Source organism: Chiloscyllium punctatum, chromosome 7, assembly GCF_047496795.1.
Source record: "Chiloscyllium punctatum isolate Juve2018m chromosome 7, sChiPun1.3, whole genome shotgun sequence".
Lineage (NCBI taxonomy): Eukaryota > Metazoa > Chordata > Chondrichthyes > Orectolobiformes > Hemiscylliidae > Chiloscyllium > Chiloscyllium punctatum.
The window spans coordinates 70,690,173-70,709,672 of record NC_092745.1 but is presented as its reverse complement, the minus strand read 5'-3'; the positions used below and the strand labels follow the sequence as shown (position 1 = coordinate 70,709,672).

At 41.8% G+C, this 19,500-nt stretch overlaps 1 protein-coding gene across 1 annotated transcript in view; it reads left to right on the top strand.

The window, feature by feature from the left end:
* The window catches only part of nmnat2 (nicotinamide nucleotide adenylyltransferase 2), a 287,688-nt gene that overhangs the window by 125,217 nt on the left and 142,971 nt on the right, over positions 1 to 19,500 (top strand). The window contains exon 3 of the mRNA XM_072573940.1: positions 7,436 to 7,503. Coding sequence (XP_072430041.1) covers positions 7,436 to 7,503 — 68 coding nt within the window. The remainder of the gene's footprint in view (positions 1 to 7,435; positions 7,504 to 19,500) is intronic.

The window sequence follows — 19,500 nt, the reverse complement described above, 5'->3', positions numbered from 1 at the left end:
CAACTAAATGCCAGGCAAGAAGGTCCATGCACATCCTTCCTGAGTCACCACTAATTAAGGTCTTTAAGCAGTCAATTAATGGCCACCAGGGCCTCAATTCACCATTAGTCCAATTTGATGCCTTGATGGCGGGCAGGAGAAGTCTCTGGCATTTTTGACATGATGAGCTGCTGGCTGGTTGGCAGGTGTGTCTCCCTTTACCCCAAACTGGGGCAGAGATCTGGGGGCAAGGGAATGGCCAGTGAAAGCCACCTATTGTCCCTGCCTCAGAACCACATTAACTACCTCCTGCACCGAACCAACCCCGCAACATCTCCCTGTGACCACCAAGAAAGTCAGTTAGCTCTTGCCGTTTCAGCATGTCTCAGCTTTACAGCCTGGGCCTGCAGCAAGAATTGCTAGGCTCAAGAAACTGATTGACCAGCTCCCTCCAGCAGGGCAGGACCTCAGGCTTAAAGCTCCTAATTGGGTATGAGAGGCTTGCAGGTTAGCACAATAAATGCTCCATTGGTGCTTAACCAGTTATGCTTTCTCGATAGTAGGGATAGGGAGTGTAGTAAATGTAAGGCAATCAGCCAGATGGACCTCATAGAATATGAGTTCTCTGATTGGGGCTGTTAATCTGGTCCAATCAGGGAGCCCTGGCTGACAGATAAGAACAGGAGTTGGATCAGTGTCAAGGACTCTCCATGTGTTACTATAGGGTGACCTTGGAAATGGGGTACTGGCCTCTGTGGAGTTACTTCAGGGAGTTAGTTGCCTCTGAAGTTACCTGCCCCATATTTAATGTGCTGAGTACTAACTCAGCCGTAGCAACAACAGATAATCAGAAATCTGCTAAGCATGGTTACCATGGGAATTTCCTTGTGAGCGCCTTTCATCTGGGGATCTCCCTTGGAGACGTTCTATCTGAGGATATTCTAACAATGTTATTGTTGGAGGTCACTGTGAAAAACTAGCACAATGCACACTTAAGATAAAAATTATTGTGCTGTTCCACAAAAAGGGTAGTGCTAGCAAAAGAGATTTCAGAAATGAGTTGGTCTGTCACTGTGGCCATTGGAGAATGCAGCCATTTGCTGAGCATTAAATATTAATCTGGGAATATAAATTACCATAGTAAATGGAAACCTGATCAATCAATCCCACCTTCAATAGAATGGCATGGATATACTCAACCTGCTAGCAAAATCCTCATTCTTCTTCTCAGACATTGTGTGTCAATGGTCCAATCCAGGGCTACCACATTCCTTGCCTGTGAACGTGCCTGTGGTGCTAAAGCCAAGTTTAAACATAGAATCTGCCATCATAAATATCTTTTCGTTATGACCCTAGGTGTGGATCGGTTCAAAAATGAGCAGAATATTTGCTAATATTCTGTTTCAGTGCTATGATCTCCATAGGGACAGATTACTTTTTAAGCTTCCAATTAGATGCATCAGCCTTGTAACCAGTCAGAACTGCTAATTAACTGTTCTTGACCTCAATTTGCTTTCATTTAGAATTAAATGTATAGGTTACAGAGCAACAATTGACAAAATGATAACCACAATACCTGTCTGTGACTTTGGGAGACTCAAGAGTCTACTCATTGCAGACTCACAGACTGCTATCACCGTCTCCAAACATAAGTATCTTGCATCTTCTTTTCAATTCACAATTTAATTTTGTTTTTGAGCTGTAACATTCAAATCATTCAGGCTTGCAGTCGGGCACATTGGTCACTCGTCTTCGCCTTACCATCGTGGAGCACACAGTCATGAATGGAAGCCTGAGTGAACTAGCTATGTCTGCTGCCTTCCCACCAGTGACAGCACTTTGTAGCACTTCTAATTTCTGTTCCAAAGTATTACTTGCCTCTTTTGGAAGTGTTGGAGGACATGTCTCTGAATGGATATTTGGTAGACATACTTGAAGACTGAACTCACATTTTACAGGCTAAAATAACAAAATAAAATAGAGCAACGCCAGATAACTAGCAGATGCATTTAAAGAACAAATAGTGTGTTGATACCAAATGTAAGAAAGTGTTAGCATGTATTCTTCGAAGGTTCAGTTACTGACACCTCGTCTACGTTACTTAGGTTTTCTACGTCTATGTCAGCATGAGAAAAAGATGAGGGCCCAACCAATCAGCACCTTCTTCTCATTCTGTATAAAATGGTGTCTCTTTTCGAAAATCTGTTTCTCATGTCCTAGTTTTCATGAGTGCAGATGAAAAGCTTCAATTTCTAGTCTACTTTTAGCAAGTTCTGCACTACCAAGTGTTTACTTATAACATTATTATATATTTAGACTGTACCTTGACATTTAGCGAAAATGTCATGGGTCTTTTTCTAAACTACTGACTGAGATAGAAAATTAAAGTAATTTCGGTGATGAACACTAATCTGAAATAAGTGGTTTTGGCTTTGTAATGAATACATATATATTGCAACATAAATATGTATAAATTAGTACAAAACTATTCAGACAGTCCCGAATGAGGATGACTTGCCTGTATCTTGGTCTATGTGCATGGCAAGAACTTCAGAAAAAAATTTAACTTTTGGGTACATCATTAACTAAATGTCCACAAAAATAAGACTATCCTGGGCAGCTGTCAAGTTTCCTGTGTGAACTGACCTATAAAGGATAAGTGGACATAACTGACCATAGCATAAATACTCAATATCATGTTAGCAATCTGTTGTGTATCACTACCAGTTTTTAATTCCATCCACGTCCTGGTGGATGTTTGGCTGGCTGGTAGTTTTTCTATTGAATAATGCTTTGTTGATTGTAAGAGCAGGGTTGCATTTGACACTTGGGCTACATGCTCCTCAAAGCTCACTGTGTCTTATTGGTGAGAAATGTGGGAGAGTGCTAACAGGCAACCTGCACAGAAAGCCTGCTGGGTAGAAATGATTTATTTTTAACAGGCCGACAGGATCAGAATGTCCTGCAGAGACACAGGGATACTGGGCAATGTATCAGAATCGATTCTCCTCCAGCTCCTTGGCCATGACTCTAACTCAATTTGAACTTTTGGTTGGACAGATAATTTGGGCAGGTGACCAAGCAGGTTCTGGTGTAACTGGATTACCACCTGATTGAAGGAAGGCAGAGGATGCTAACTTTAATGATTCACTATTCTGTGGGATATAGAGTTAACAGTTTCAATTTCATTACTTCACATCCATAAACTAGCTATCTATGTTTCTCCATTCCTGAAAGAGCCTTAATTTTTAAATGTATCTGCAAAGGGCTGGAACTCTTTTCAAAAATCCATTCCAATTATCCAAGCTGTGCACTATAAAACCACCATAAACCTTGGGATCACCTGCAAAAGAAATGGGACTCGCTGCATGATATAGGCAAAAGTGAGGACTGCTAGAAGCTGGAGATTAGAGTCAAGATTCGAGTGGTACTGGAAAAGCACAGCACAGCATCTGAGGAGCAGGAAAATTAACGTTCCTTCTTTAAAGACCGTAATTTCCCCTCCCTCATGGTTGAAGATGCCCTCCCATACATCTCATCCACATCCCGCACCTCCGCCATCAAAAGCCACTCCTCCAACTGCAACAAGGGCAGACCCTCCAGTCCTCACCATCCACCCTACCAACCTCCGCATAAACCACATCATCTGTCAACATTTCTGCCACCTCAAAATGGACTCCACCACCAGGGATATATTTCCTGCCCCATGCCTATCCACTTTCCGCCAAGACTGTTCCCTCCATGACTACCTGGTCAGGTCCATGCCCCCTCCCAACAACCCACCCTCCCCTCCTGGCACCTTCCCCTGCCACCACAGGAATTGCAAAACTTGCGCCCACACCTCCTCCCTCACCTCTATCCAAGGCCCCAAAGGAGCCTTCCACATCCATCAAAGTTTCACCTGCACATCCACCAATGTCATTTATTGTATCTGTTGCTCCCGATGTGGTCTCCTTTACATTGGGGAGACTGGACGCCTTCTCGCAGAGCGCTTCAGGGTACATCTCTGGGACACCCGCAACAATCAACCCCAGCGCTCCGTGGCCGAACAATTTAACTCCCCCTCCTACTCTGCCGAGGGCATGCAGGTCCTGGGCCTCCTCCATCACCACTCCCTCACCACCCGATGCCTGGAGGAAGAACGCCTCATCTTCCGCCTCAGGACCGTTCAACCCCAGGGCATCAATGTGGATTTCACCAGTTTCCTCATTTCCCCTCCCCCCACCTTACCCCAGTTCCAACCTTCCAGCTCAGCACCATCCTCATGACCTGTTTCACCTGTCAATCTTCCTTCCCACCTATGTGCTCCACCCTCATCTCCGACCTATCACCTTTACCCCCACCTCCATCCACCTATTGCACTCTCAGCTACCTTCTCCCAACCCCCAGTCCCTCCCATTTATCTCTCCACCCCCGAGGCTTACAACCTCATTCCTGATGAAGGGCTTTTGACCGAAACGTTGATTTTCCTGCTCCTCGGATGCTGCCTGACCTGCTGTGCATTTCTAGCACCACTCTAATCTTGACTCACTGCATGATATGTTCTTTTCCATATTCATATTGATTTGCTTTGGTTAAACGGCTGATCTTTTGAGGTATAAAAATGCACTGTGACCTCTGCACACTCTCCATCCTCTGAATCAAGTGGGCATTCTCTGCTCATGAGTCAAATTAATGAGTTGAAACAAACTGTTCACATCGACTGTACTGGTTGATGTGAAAGAAGTTTTCGAGCTGTGAGCCTTAATTATTGTTAAGATCTTTTCCCTACCAATCGTTCCTGTAATGCAAACAAATAAACACCAGAGGTGTGAACATTGTCACAGCTTGTGCTGTTTGTCTAATAGACCTTTTGCAAGCTGCAATGAACTGGTGCCAAGCAGATAGGATACTGGCAATTTCATTCATTTACTGAAACTGTTAAAAGAAAGCAGATTAAAAATGGCTAATAATGACTGCTGCATACAGTATAACACTTTGGACTGCACCTAAATTCTGGCTTGAACTTCACTGTAATCATTACATTCTACATTGTACTACGTTACATTGTTCGTGGTTTTATTTGTTCATGAGGTACGGGTGTAGTTAATTAGCCATTTATTTATTCCTTCCCCCCAATAGCTATGGTGAAAATGATAATGAGCTGCCTTCCTGGATTGCTGTAGTCAAATTGATCAAACTCCTCCAAAGCTTTTAGGCATGGAGTTCCAGGAATTTGCTTCTGCTATGATGAGTGAACAGAGATACACTTCAAGTCAGAATGTTTAGTGTTAGAAGGGAATTTATACTTGGAGTTTTCACATGCTTCCTTGTTTTTCTAAGCAGTGAAGGACTTCAGTGCTATGAATCTTTGGAATTCTCTCCCTGAGAGGGCTGTGGCTGCTGACACCTTAAGTCCATTCAAGTCTGGTATCACCAGATTTTTAGACACTGAGTGAATTGTGGGATATAGGGATAGTGTGGGAAGGTGGAGTTGAAGTAGCTCAGAATAAAGTGGCTGTATCATCTCCTTTTGCTCTTATTTCTTATGTGCATGTAAAGTTTCCACATAATGATGAATCGATATCAAACCTTTGTAAGAGTACAGCTGGATATTGTCTGCAGTTCTGACTCCACGCTATAGCAAGGATGGTGAGAAAATAGAGAGAGAGCACAAAGCAAATTCACTCAGATACCACCTGGTGTGGGAATAGAAAAGTGAAATGAATTGTGCCAAAAAAAGGAGTTGTTTTCATTTGGATGAAGAACATTAAGAAATTACTCACCAGAGATGTTGAACGTTATGAAGAGGTAGGATTAAGGTGCTGTGTCAATTGAAAGTGGGCGAATAATTTCCCTCTCAGTGTGGGTGGAAAATTATTGGTTTTATAGCTACTGTCAATTATTTATTTCACTCACTTCGTTTTTCCAAGACTTCACGTGGCCCATTCTCTATTACAATTACTGTGAAAAGCACCTCTTAGTCAGCAGGTGCAGAGTTTGTATTCTACAGTCCTTGACTGTGAAAATGCTGACTCTAAATTCTGAACTTCAAAGAAAAATTGTTCATGGTATGTGGGACTTACTGACTAGGTCAGCATTTATTGCCCATTCCCTTCAGTGTCTTGGGGGAGCTGATGGGAAGCTGCCTTTCTTGAATTACAGCAGCCATTGATGGTGTAGGCACAGTGCTGTTAGAGAGTTTCAGGATTTTGATCCAGTGGCAGTGAAGAAACAGTGATATACTCGACATCCAATCTGTGATAATCATAGAATCATACAATCCCTGAAAGCAGCCATTTGGCCCCTTGAGTCCACACTAACCCTCCGAACAGCATCCCACCCTGATCCATTCCCCTACTCTAACCTTGCAACTGTGCATTTCCCATGGCTAATCCACCTAACCTACACATCCCTGGGACACTATGTGCTGCCAATCCACCTAACCTGCACATCTTTGGACTGTGGGAAGAAACCAGAGCGCCCAGAGAAAGCCCGTACAGATACGCAAGAATGTGCAAACTCCACACAGACAGCCCTAATGACCTGATGTTTGGAAAGAACAAACACAGACCAAATTGTTGTTAATTCTCACAGAATAAAGTGATTAGATCTGAAATATTCCAGATACCTTTCAGTCTGGCACTCCTGCGCAATTAAATAGTTGTCACTGAACACAGTTAGGTTGACCTTGACAATGCAGTTTGACCCTGGAATCTCTTCAGTTCATTTTTGAGACAAAATCTTCTAGAAGCCTTCCAGAAAGAATAACTCTTTGGCTTTATGGCTCTCTCATGAGATCTCTAAAAGGTTTCTTGGAAAGGTGGCAAAGGCTTGAGCTGGGCATTCTGATCTCTTTCCCAGGCTACAGTTCAACTGAAGTCCATACAAAATCAAAATAACCACAACTAGCCATAAAGTCAGACATGTGAATTCCAATCAGTCCAAACAGTTAGTTCAGACATGAGACTTCCAGTGAACAAATTCCTTTAATTAGCTTAAGTCACATGACTTCCAATAAGAGTTTGTTTTTAATAAGTGTCCCGTAGTATCCCTTCAGATGCCTTGCAAAAAAAAAGTCCAAGTATCTTATCAGTACTTCTAATGAACATACTTCTATCATAATCCTTTAGATGTATGTTCTCAATAAATATTAATACTGGAAATACCTTCAAAACAAGGATAACCAATGGTATATGATAATCATGTTATGCTGTGTACTATAACCACTGTAATCTGTACAGTAATATAATCACACATCATTATCTATGCCAAACTAAAAGAAAATCTGAATTTAATAAAGATATGGCTGAGCTGAAATAAAATGAATACTAAGAATGGTTGCTGTTTGAATATGTTATGCATTTCACATAACAGCTATTTGCAATGAAGTCTTAAGGATTTTTTTCTTTCAAAAGTAATTCCTCAGTTTATGTATCTTTATTAATAATTCATTCTCTCCTGTCATTCTTTTCAGGGTCTTGTCTCCAGTCGACACCGCCTCACGATGTGCCAGCTGGCTGTTCAGTCATCTGACTGGATCAGGTAAACGAACAGATTAACCTCTGCCTGACTGTTTCTGTCTCTCCATTCTCCTCACCCTCACTCCCATTGATTACTTCATGCAAATAGAGTTTATGCTTCTACGTAACTTGAAATATTAAGAGTTGCTTGTAGAATGATGATATTTTGTTTCCAAACTGAAATAGTTGGAACTAAATTGATTGGTATGTAGTCCATAATAATCTATGGAATTCTGATGAAAATATAGCAATAGAGAACAGTAGCGATTGTGGTGATTCATAGAGCGCATTCAGAAGAAACATTTCTACACAGGGTGTTGGGAGAATGTGATAACATTCCCTAGCACGAAAATGAGGGATTATGCTGATCGAACTTGGATTAAGGAGGATGGTAGGAGCACACTGACTGAAATGGTTGGATAGAATGATCTGCTTCAGTCCCACATACTCGATGCTATTTTATACGACTACTATTTTAATTTACTTTACACTGATAGCAATATGAGAATATAACACAGTTCATGATACCCCTTCCGTGAAGTAACAGAGATGGTGTTGGTGAGGGCAAATCATTGGGTGGGTTGGTACCAGGGGGCTACCTTCCTGTCATTTCAGAAATGAAGTTGTGGGTGGACAGGCACATGGTCAGCCTTCCAGACCCAGTGCCAATGGAAGCCAATCAGTGGTCACTTTCTCTTTGCAAGTGAATCTTTAGGTTTTTTTTAGATTAGAGTACATTACAGTGTGGAAACAGGCCCTTTGGCCCAACAAATCCACACTGACCCGCCGAAGCGCAACCCACCCATACCCCTACATTTACCCCTTACCTAACACTACGGGCAATTTAGCATGGCCAATTCACCTGACCTGCACATCTTTGGACTGTGGGAGGAAACCGGAGCACCCGGAGGAAACCCATGCAGACACGGGGAGAACGTGCAAACTCCACACGGACAGTCGCCTGAGGCGGGAATTGAACCCGGGTCTCCGGCGCTGTGAGGCAGCAGTGCTAACCACTGTGCCACCGTGTCGCCCAAAGTGTTGCAACTTTGTATGTCTAGCCTGAACAACCACTGAAACCAAGTGTGGGGAGTCAACATTTTAAACTTACACTGATGTTTAGCTTGGACTCTTAAATTGAGGTACATTATGGTTGGACCAATTGGTGGAAGTCATATAGGAAGTAAATATGATCTGTGGAGTATTGAAGAATGGAACAACATGGGAGACATGAGGCTACAAGCTTTCCTAATGCTTTACTGGAGGCCTTGGAGGAGGAGTTGGAAAGGAAGCGAGTTGGTCTATATCTGAAGGGGGGAGTCGGAGATACTTCAGATACAAAGGCAGAAGACAATGGGAGTAGCTGCCTTGTAGATTCCAGCAGTCAAACTTTAAGAATGCAGAGCTGCATGTATTTTGTTGAGCTCACATGAGTTGCATCTTGAAATGCCATATGTTGTCAACTGCACAGCCATCCTCAGACACAGCTTAATGCATCAAACCCATGACACACACTAAGCAAAGATGTCTAAAAATCTGGACTCATATGTTTCATATGTACTCACTTTACCTCACACACCCAGCACTTGAACCTAATGATCGCATCTCACAGTTTATACTCACAATCAATTATTCAACAGTGGCAACCAAAGTGGCCACACACATTGTATAAGATCTGCTGATCCATTCTGATTCAGGAGGAGGTGGTGCACAATCTAAGGTAGCAGGAGCTGAATGCTGGGGAGCAGGGAGGACTTGAATGTTCTAACCCCTACAGAGATGTTGCTGACTATTTTTGGAAGGCCATGGCTGAGGCTGTAACCAGCTATGAATCTGAAATTACTGCAGCTGACAGGAGCTAATTCTCCTTCTCACAGAGTCATAGAATTGTTCCGGAGCAGAAGGAGGTCATTCATGCCATTGTGGCTATACTAGCTCATCCCATAGGCATCATTACCCAGTGCCAGTCTCATGCTTTATCCCCATTCCCTTGTACACTATTTTTATACAAATAATCATCTATGCCCTCTTGAATGCTTCAATTGAACCTGCCCTCACCACACTTGCAGACAGTGCATTCCAAACTCTACCGCCTCGCAGTATGAACAGGTTATTTTCTCACATCACCCTTGAAGTGTTCCTCCCTAGCTATCCAGCCTGTTCATGATGTTGAAACCCTCTAGGAACTCTCCTCTCGGAGATGAGCTCTGCACTGAGCGTGAAGGGCCAGCAGCCAGGGCAGGAACAAGGATAGTGCAAGTGCCAGCTCACTGCACAGCACGATCACACAAGCATTCGGCCTTTGAAGACTCAGAGGAGTATTTTGATGCGCAGCCTACAGAAAAAGTTGATGAGATGCCCAAGAAAATACTTAGTGCATTGGGAACCTGCTAGGAAGCCTGCAGTCAATGTGGAATACAATAAAGGAGTTCAGCACCAATTTGCCACAGGACTCGGAGAGAAAGCTTGGAGTGTGTCATTTCCAACATGGTAACGATGACCAACTGTTCACATATTTGTAGGCCCACCTGTGATCCAGCTTCCAATGGTCAAATGCCGGAGCAGAAGGAGGTCATTCATGCAGCAATGCAAGCAGCAGCCATCCAACATCTCTGTGTTATAGTGGTGGCTCTGAGTGCTTACACAATGGTGGTGGAGTATGGTGTGGAAAAACAGGATATCGCTGCTATCCCAACAATCTGTCCTTCCAAAGTTAATTTGCATTTCGGATTGACAGTGAGTTGTTGAAGCAAGAACCTTCTATTCTTTCCCAGTATTACAGTGTTTGTTCTCCCACCCGTGCTATCCCATAAGTGCTTGTCAATCAGCAGCCCATACTGCCATCTCCCATAACCAGGCATGGCTTTTGCATCTGGGTGATTTAGGCCCGGAGCCACTCAAGGTCATTGTTCATGGCTATCTACAGTTTTTTTCCATTGCAAGTCAGCAGCCTTCAACTAACCAAGTTGCAGCCATTGTGGTCACAGTATCTAGATAGACCAGGGCAGGCAAAGGCACAAGGAAGACATAAGTAATTAGTTGACATTTGTATGCAATATAGAATTATTTATAAATTTAGTTTGAAATGTTTATTTTATCCTTCTAGTGTAGACAATTAGGTGTGGTGACCCTCAGGCTAAACTCAGCACTGGTCAGCTGTCTCTCATTGTAATGAGAGGACAGTCTATGGTCCTGCAGAACTATGGCAGCTTTTACTTTTCATTTTTTTTATTAAGATGGTCAGGGATAGAAGCAAGAAAAGGTGTGGTACTGCTGGTGAATTGCATACTGGGGACTACAGCTAATGCAAAAATGAGGTCTCTCTGGCATCACCGGTCAAGTTCTGCATTGCCTCTGTTCATTCTCCACAGAGAATGTTCCATCAGCAATGCCTTGTGGTTTTTCATGTGTCAAAGCAAATTTATGCAGGAGCTTTGAAGTCAGCAACAATTTCTTCAGTGTCTTCCAAATCACTCTTTGCACAGTTCTGTAACTTCAGTACATCCCAGAGGTAAAACAGCAATAACAGAAAATGAATACACTGCTTCTACTGGGGGTCTAGTTTGAGGTATAAATGAAATTTCAGTATATGAAAAATTTACTGCTTCTTCCTTCTGTGATGCTACTGCCAGTAGCTAACCTGTAAGTAGCTCATGGTTCCTGAGCTGATAGGAGATACTTCCTGCTGTTGAACACATGTTCAGGTGAATACAGTAGAGGAGACATTATACTGTAACAGCAGATGCAGCACATTATGAGTGGTGGGTTTCCATTCCTCTAAATGGAAGGTGACCAAGGAAGTGGACGAGGGTAAAGCAGTAGATGTGGTGTATATGGATTTTAGCAAGGCGTTTGATAAGGTACCCCATGGTAGGCTACTGCAAAAATTACGGAGGTATGGCATTGAGGGTGCATTAGAGGTTTGGATTAGGAATTGGCTGGCTGGAAGGAGACAGAGGGTAGTAGTTGATGGTAAAGGTTCATCTTGGAGTGCAGTTACTAGCAGTGTTCCACAAGGATCTGTTTTGGGACCATTGCTGTTTGCCATTTTTATAAATGACCTGGAGGAGAGGCTTGAAGGCTGGGTGAGCAAGTTTGCGGATGATATGAAAGTCGGTGGAGTGGTGGACAGCGAAGAAGGATGTGGCAGGTTACAGCGGGATATAGGTAAGTTGCAGAGCTGGGCAGAAAGGTGGCAAATGGAGTTCAATGTAGCTAAGTGTGAAGTCATTCACTTTGGTAGGAGTAACAAGAAGATGGATTACTGGGCTAATGGTAGGCTACTTGGTAGTGTGGATGAGCAGAGGGATCTTGGTGTCCATATACACAGATCTCTGAAGGTTGACACCCAGGTAAATAGTGCTGTGAAGAAGGCATATGGCATACTGGGCTTTATTGGTAGAGGAATTGAGTTCCGGAGTCCTGAGGTCATGTTGCAGTTGTATAAGACTCTGGTGCGGCCTTATCTGGAGTATTGTGTACAGTTTTGGTCGCCATACTATAGGAAGGATGTGGAGGCACTGGAACGGGTGCAGAGGAGGTTTACCAGGATGTTGCCTGGCATGGTAGGAAGATCGTATGAGGAAAGGCTGAGGCACTTGGAGCTGTTCTCATTGGAGAAAAGAAGGTTTAGGGGAGATTTGATAGAGGTGTACAGGATGATTAGGAGTTTAGATAGGGTTGACAGTGAGAATCTTTTTCCGCGTATGGAGTCAGCTGTTACTAGGCGACACAGCTTTAAATTAAGGGGAGGTTGGTATAGGACAGATGTTAGGGGTAGGTTCTTTACTCAGCGAGTTGTGAGTTCATGGAATGCCCTGCCAGTATCAGTGGTGGACTCTCCCTCTTTATGGTCATTCAAGCGGGCATTGGATAAGCATATGGAGGTTATTGGGCTAGTGTAGGTTAGGTAGGCTTCGGTCGGCGCAACATCGAGGGCCGAAGGGCCTGTACTGCGCTGTATTTTTCTATGTTCATTGTTCTATGTAAATAAACCATATGTTTAGGAGTAGTTGGGACCTTTTTTTAATCTGTCTAATAATCACTAAATTAAATTTTAAAAATTCCTACAAAGGGAAGAAGTTATATTTATAAAACACATTTTACACTCACCTTCCATCCAAAAACCAGTTGGGGTCTGTTAAAATACTTTTTGAAATGTAGGAAAGCTCAGCAGCCAACTATCAGATAGCCAGGTTTCAGAATCAAAGCTGAGATAAATGATCAAATTTTTTTTTAAAAAACTGTGAATGTTGGAAATCAAAACAAAAATAAAAATTTGCTGGAAAAACTCAGCAGATCTGGCAGCACCTTTGGAGAGAAATCAAAGTTAATGTTTCACGTGCAGTGACACTTCTTCCGAAGGTTGTAAATGATCAAAGAGTGTTTTACAGATGTTGACGATGGAATAAATGATGGCCTGGAAATAGTGAGAACTCCTCTTAAAGTGCAACAGAATCTTTCACATCCGCTGCAGAATCCAACGGTTGTGTTCCTTACTGCTGTCCATACACTCTTGAAAGTACTTAGAACTCCTTAATCCCATCTGGGATAATACCAGATTCACTTTAGCCGGGAGAATGAGATGACTTTAAATCCAACATTAAGGATTTAGATTCAGGCTTCAGAGACAAAAAGAAAGGCTACTCATCCATTGCATCATCCAGTTACTCAGGAAATAACTGACGCTAATCACACTGAGAGACAGAGTTACCTGTAGATATTTAAGGATTATTCCAATTAATCTAGGAATTTATGTCTCACCTCTTTATAGTGTTTAAACTGCCAGACTGTGTATACAACATCATTTAAATAGTATAATTTATAACCATTTTTAACAGGTTTTCCATGCAGTGTCTACTTCAATTAATATTGGTTTTTGTTATCAAATCAGAGTGGTTACAGTAGTTACAAAGCTTAAAGGGGAAGGACATGTTTAGTGTGGATATGTTTTTGATCTTCAAAAATGTATGACTGATTTAACTGTGGGGCAAAGCTATCGACTAATGTCATTTCAGCTTTTACACTTAACGTTTTCTAGCTTCTCCAAGTCAGTGTTCCTGTAAAGGTAAATTGTTGTTTACTGTTTAAAGTTTTAAAACTTTAAACAAAAGTTAATTGATAGAAGCCTGAGGATGGAGTCTTGATTGGAGTCTGAAATAATCAGAAATGCCCTGAATGCCTATTCTGGTTGATGGAGAGGTATTGTGACACTGTTATGACAATTATAAAATTTTTCCAGTGTCCTGATTCATATCCTTCCCTCAGCCATTACCACCAAACAAACATTCTGCCATTCATTTTGTATGATATTGAATAATTGACTGCCATGTTTGCCTGTTTAACAAGTGACTACAGAAATTCATTGATTGAACAGAACTTTGGCACATCTTGTGGATGTGATCAGACACCACATGAGTGAATCCTTTCTTATATTTCTGGCATGTGTTGAAACCTGTTGTTAATACTTCTGAAAATGTGTGTACAAGGCCATTAGGAAAGATTCCTCTGTTTGCCAGATGCAACAAAGGCATAAACTTGCTATTTATGATTTCACAAGAACTAATGCACAAAACAAACCTTTCCACAACGTTTCCACAAATTCAAACAAAAATGATGATCCTTCTGTTTCGGGTATCGCCTTTGCACTATCTGCAGCAACAGTAGCCAGACACAAAGTGTGCCAAGCAGTGCAGTTAGTGCTTTTTTCAAATCAATACAATGGAATTACTGTTACAAAGAAGTGAAAGGTCAACATCATTGCAGGTGGCATCCTGTTCGGGTTTTGCAAACTCATTTACAAAGATCCATGTTCTCACAATATGAAGCACTGACACTCTGCTGCGTGACATCCTTTTTGTTCTTTCTCCGAGTAATATGCTACACTGACCACAAAATTGGATTCAGAAATGTCTGATTATTTTCATATTTCCAAACGAAACCAGGGTTGTTTGGCAGCAAATAAGTTGAAAATTAACACCACGATAAATTGTGTTTAAAAAAGCCTGCATTTTGCTTAATTTGAATGAGATAATTTATTGCTGGACAGATGTTTTTAAAATCTAATTTATCAGTTCAACTTCATAGCTGCCAGCAGTAATGGGGATTAAGCTAGAAACATGCAAGAAGCACTCCAGTTCATGTTTTGTATATAACTTGCACAATCATTGTTTTTGAGGAACAGGTATATAGATTTGGATTAGTCACACATTGTCTGGCTCTCAGCAGTCTAGACTAGAGAAATGTGTGTAAAGGCGTGAGTAGTTAATTATTTTGCAAGGCCAGCAAAGTAACTATGACACATGATCAATTATCTGAATTGCTATTATTTGTCTGTGTTGAGTTTAGTGTCCCTAGCAATTAAGAAAGTTAAACAGTGACGTCCATACACATAATTTCCTGATTACTCAAATTATTCATGATGAGAGCAACCTTTTCTATTCCTTTGTGGGAAGTGGGCGTCACTGGCAGGCCAGCATTTATTCTCATCCCTAGTTGCCATTGAGAGGGTGGTGGTGAGTTGCCTTCCTAAACACAATAGTCCATGTGTTGTAGGTTAAATCACAATGCCCTTGAGGGAATTCCAGGGTTTTGACCCGGTGAGGATGGTGAGTGGCTTGGAGGGGAACTTGAAGGTGGTGGTGTTCCCACATATCTGCTGCTCTTGTCCTTCTAGATGGAAGTGATCATGGGTTTGGAAGGTGCTGTCTAAGGATCTTTGATTAATTTCAGAAGTGCACCTCATGAATAGTACACACTGCTGCTACTGAGCATCGGTGGTAGTGGGAGTGGATGTTTGTGGATGCGGTGCCAGTCAAGCACGCTGCTTTCTCCTGGTTTGTGTCAAGCCTCTTCAGTATTGTTGGAGTGTTGCACCTATCCAGGCAAGTAGGAAATACAAGTGCCCCCCTGTATCTGTGGGTGATACGTTTCAAGACGTACCGCAGATGCCCAAAATCATGGATAGTAGCGAACCCTATCATTTAAATGGGAAATTTACCTTCCTGGCAGTCCCTGGAATTATTTCTAGAATACTCTATGTAATATGTTCATGCCACGGTAAACTGCGGATGGCTGAAACTGTGTAAACCGAATCCGCGGATACGGGGGTTTGACTGTATTCCATCACACTCCTGAAGATATTCAACATGCTTTGGGAAGTCAAGTGGTGAGTCACGTGTTGCAGTATTCCTAGCCTCTGATCTACTGTTATAGCCACTGTATTAATATCGTGAGTCCAGTATAGTTTCTGGTCAACTGTTACCCCCAGAATATTGATAATGGAGGACTCAGTGATGGGAATGCCATTGAATATCAGGGGAGGAATGATCATTGCCTGGTGTTTGTGTTGCACAAATATTAATTGCCACTTTTTAGTCCAAGTCAGGAAATTGTCAACGTCTTGCTGTGTTTGGACCTGGATTGCTTCACTATCCGTGAGATCATGAACAGTGCTGAACGTTGTGTGATCATCGATGAACATCCCCAGATATGACCTTATGATGAAGGGAAGGTTGTTGATGAAGCAGCTGAATATGGTTGGGTCTAGGACACTACCCTGAGGAACTCAGGGCTCTTGTTACACAGTGGTAATGTGCCTGCCTCTGAGTCAGAAGTCCCAAATTCAAGTCCCGCCTGCTTTAGAGCTTCATAACACAGGTTATGAACAGGTTGATTAAGAAATATTTATCCTGAGGAACTCCTGTCGAGATTCTAGCAGCTGAAATGACTAATGTCCAATAACCACAACCATCTTCCTTTCTGTCAGGTATGACTCTGACCAGTAGAGAATTTTCTCCTTCTGATCCGTGAGGAAATAACTAAGGGGAATAAATATGGAGCATCGTCTGGAAATTAAATACATGCTGCCCATCTTTTTGTTTGAGAAAACAATACATGGTACAAGAAGAAGCCGAAAAATAAACCAACTGTAAATATAAAATGTGGAGGCAAACAAAATAAAAGTAAATCTAGAAATAGTCAACTTGCCAAACAAATCTTTTCAAAGCCTACTCAATGTTGAGCAAAGAATCTATGTGTAATGCTGTAATGGAGAGACTGCTCATTCAGTTCTATTTACGTGTGTAATCATTGAACTGAGAGGGTTGCTTGAGACAGGCAAAATACCAGTTGCCTGAAGCAGTCCTTTGCAGTTGGTTCTGAAATGTGAAAATGTGTTGGTTTTATAGTGATTGTTCCTGCATGTGTAAACCCAGTGTGATTGGATTTTCTTTGTTATATCTTCAAAGACAGTTCAAGATGGCAGGTTAGCCATCCTGCAGCTGGGTTCACATTTCTAGATTGCTAAATTTCATGCTGAGTTCTATAGGAGAAAATAATCTTAACACTACTTTAAATGGATTGTTTAGCTAGGTGGAAAATTATCTACACAATGCAATAGGGACCAAATGGTGAATGTTATTAAAACACAAATGTGCAGGGTTGGTGAATACCTTTCTTTATTTGGTTCAAGGAAACACAACAATGGTACTTTTTATATGGCTGATTGAGTAGAAAGGCTTTTTACCTTGTTTATTTCAGTATTGTGTTCAATTCTGGACACCACATATTAGGAAGGACATAAAAACTTTGGAGAGGCTACAAAAGTGATTCACTGGAGATTAGCAAGTAGAAACAGGGATAGACTAACAAATATTACACCAGAAAAGTCTAAGAGGGGATTTGAAAGCATTGGTCAAAATCACAAAAAACGTTGGAATAAATGAAAGAAAAACACTTTCCTTGTTTGAAAGATTGATAACCAAAGGGCACAGACTCAAGAACCAACGTTAACATGAGGAAAAAGGTTTTTGACACATTAGTGAGGTAACAATTTGGGATAAACTCCCTCTTCAGGTGATGGTTACAGATTCAGAATTAAATTGGATAATTCCTAAAGAACATGTGATTGCAGAATCACAGGAAATAGTCAGTGAAAGACAAAACTCAACTGACATGGTGAGAAGGTGACCAAACAGGTGGATGAGGGTAAAGCAGTTGATGTGGTGTATGTGGATTTCAGTATAGCGTTTGATAAAGTTTCCCACGGTAGGCTATTGCACAAAATATGGAGGCATGGGATTGAGGGTGATTTAGTGGCTTGGATCAGAAATTGGCTAGCTGAAAGAAGACAGAGGGTAGTGGTTGATGGAAAATGTTCATCCTAGAGTTCAGTTACCAGTGGTGTACTGCAAGGGTCTGTTTTGGGGACACTGCTGTTTGTCATTTTTATAAATGACTTAGATGAGGGAATAGAAGGATGGGTTAGTAAATTTGCAATATCACTAAGGTCAGTGGAGTTGTGGATAGTCCTGAAGGATGTTGCAGGTTACAGAGGAATATAGGTAAACTGCAGAGTTGGCTGAGAGGTGGCAAGTGGAGTTTAATGCAGAAAAGTGTGAGGTGGTTCACTTTGGAAGGATCAACAGGAATAAAGAATACTGGGCTAATGGTAAGATTATTGGTAGTGTAGATGAGCACAGAGATCCAGGTGTTCATGTACATAGATCCCTGAAAGTTGCTACCCAGGTTGATAGGGTTATTAAGAAGGCATATGGTACATTAGCTTTTATTAGTTGAGGATTGGGTTTTGGAGCCACAAGGTTATGCTGCAGCTATGCAAAACTCTGGTACTGCTGCACTTGGAATATTGCGTACAGTTCTGGTCACCGCATTATAGGAAGGATGTGGAAGCTTTGAAAACGGTTTAAAGGAGATTTACTAGGATGTTGCCTGGTATGGAGGGAACGTCTTACAAGGAAAGGATGAGGGACTTGAGGCTGTGTTCGTTAGAGAGAAGAAGGTTGAGAGGTGACTTAATTGAGACATATAAAATAATCAGTGGGTTAGATAGAGTGGATGGTGAGAGCCTTTTTCCTCAGGTGGCGATGGCTAGCATGAGGGAATATAGCTTTAAGTTGAGGGGTGATAGATAAAGGACAGATGTCAGAGGTAGTTTCATTACTCAGAGAGTAGTAGGGGCATGGAATGCCCTGTCTGCAACAGTAGTAGACTCAACAACATTAAGGTCATTTAAATGGTCATTGGATAGACATATGGATGAAAATAGACTAGTGTAGGTTAGATGGGCTTCAGGTTGGTTCCACAGGTCGGCATAACATCAAGGGCCAAAGAACCTATACTAAGCTGTAATGTTCTATGTTCTATGACATTCAAAAGGATTTCAAGATTCTTTACTCTGGAACAGTTCCTATGGATTGGAGGGTAGCTAATGTAACCACGCTATTTAACGAGGAGGTAGACAGAAAACAAGGAATTATAAATCAGCCTGACATCGATAGTGGTGGAAATGCAAATGTCTGTTATAAAAGATTTAATAACAGAGTATTTGAAAAACTGACATAACTCGACAGAGTCAGCATGGATGGATGAAAGGGAAATTATGCTTGACAAATCTACTGGATTCCGTTGAGGATGTAACTAGTGGAGGCGATAAGGGGGAGCTAATGGGTGTGGATTACTCTGCCTTTTAGAATGCTTTTGATAAGATCCCAGAAAAGAGATTAGCATGTAAAACTAATGTATGGAATTGGGGATAGTGAACTGACATGGATAGAGAACTGGTCACAGATAGGAAATAGAGTCATAGTCATAGAGATGGACAAGTGTTTTTCTAAGTGGCAGGTAGTAACAAGTGGAGTACTACAAGGATTAATACATGGACCCCAGCTATTCACAAAAGATATTAATGATTTAGATGAGGGAAGTAAATGCAATGTCAAGTTTGCAGACGACACAAAGCTGGGTGAGAGGATGAACTGTGAGAAAGAAGCAGAAGTGCTTGAGGACTGATGTTCCTGAGAATGGAGAGCCCAGAACCATTGTACACACTCTGAAGATACAGGTAGGCTATTTAGGACTAAGAGGAGACATTTCTTTACTCTGAGAGTGATGTGCCTGTAGAAGTCTCTGCCACAAAATTCAGTTAAGGCCTAAACACTGTTTTTAAAACAGAGTTAGATATAATTCTGAGGGCTAAAGGGATCAAATGGAGACAAGG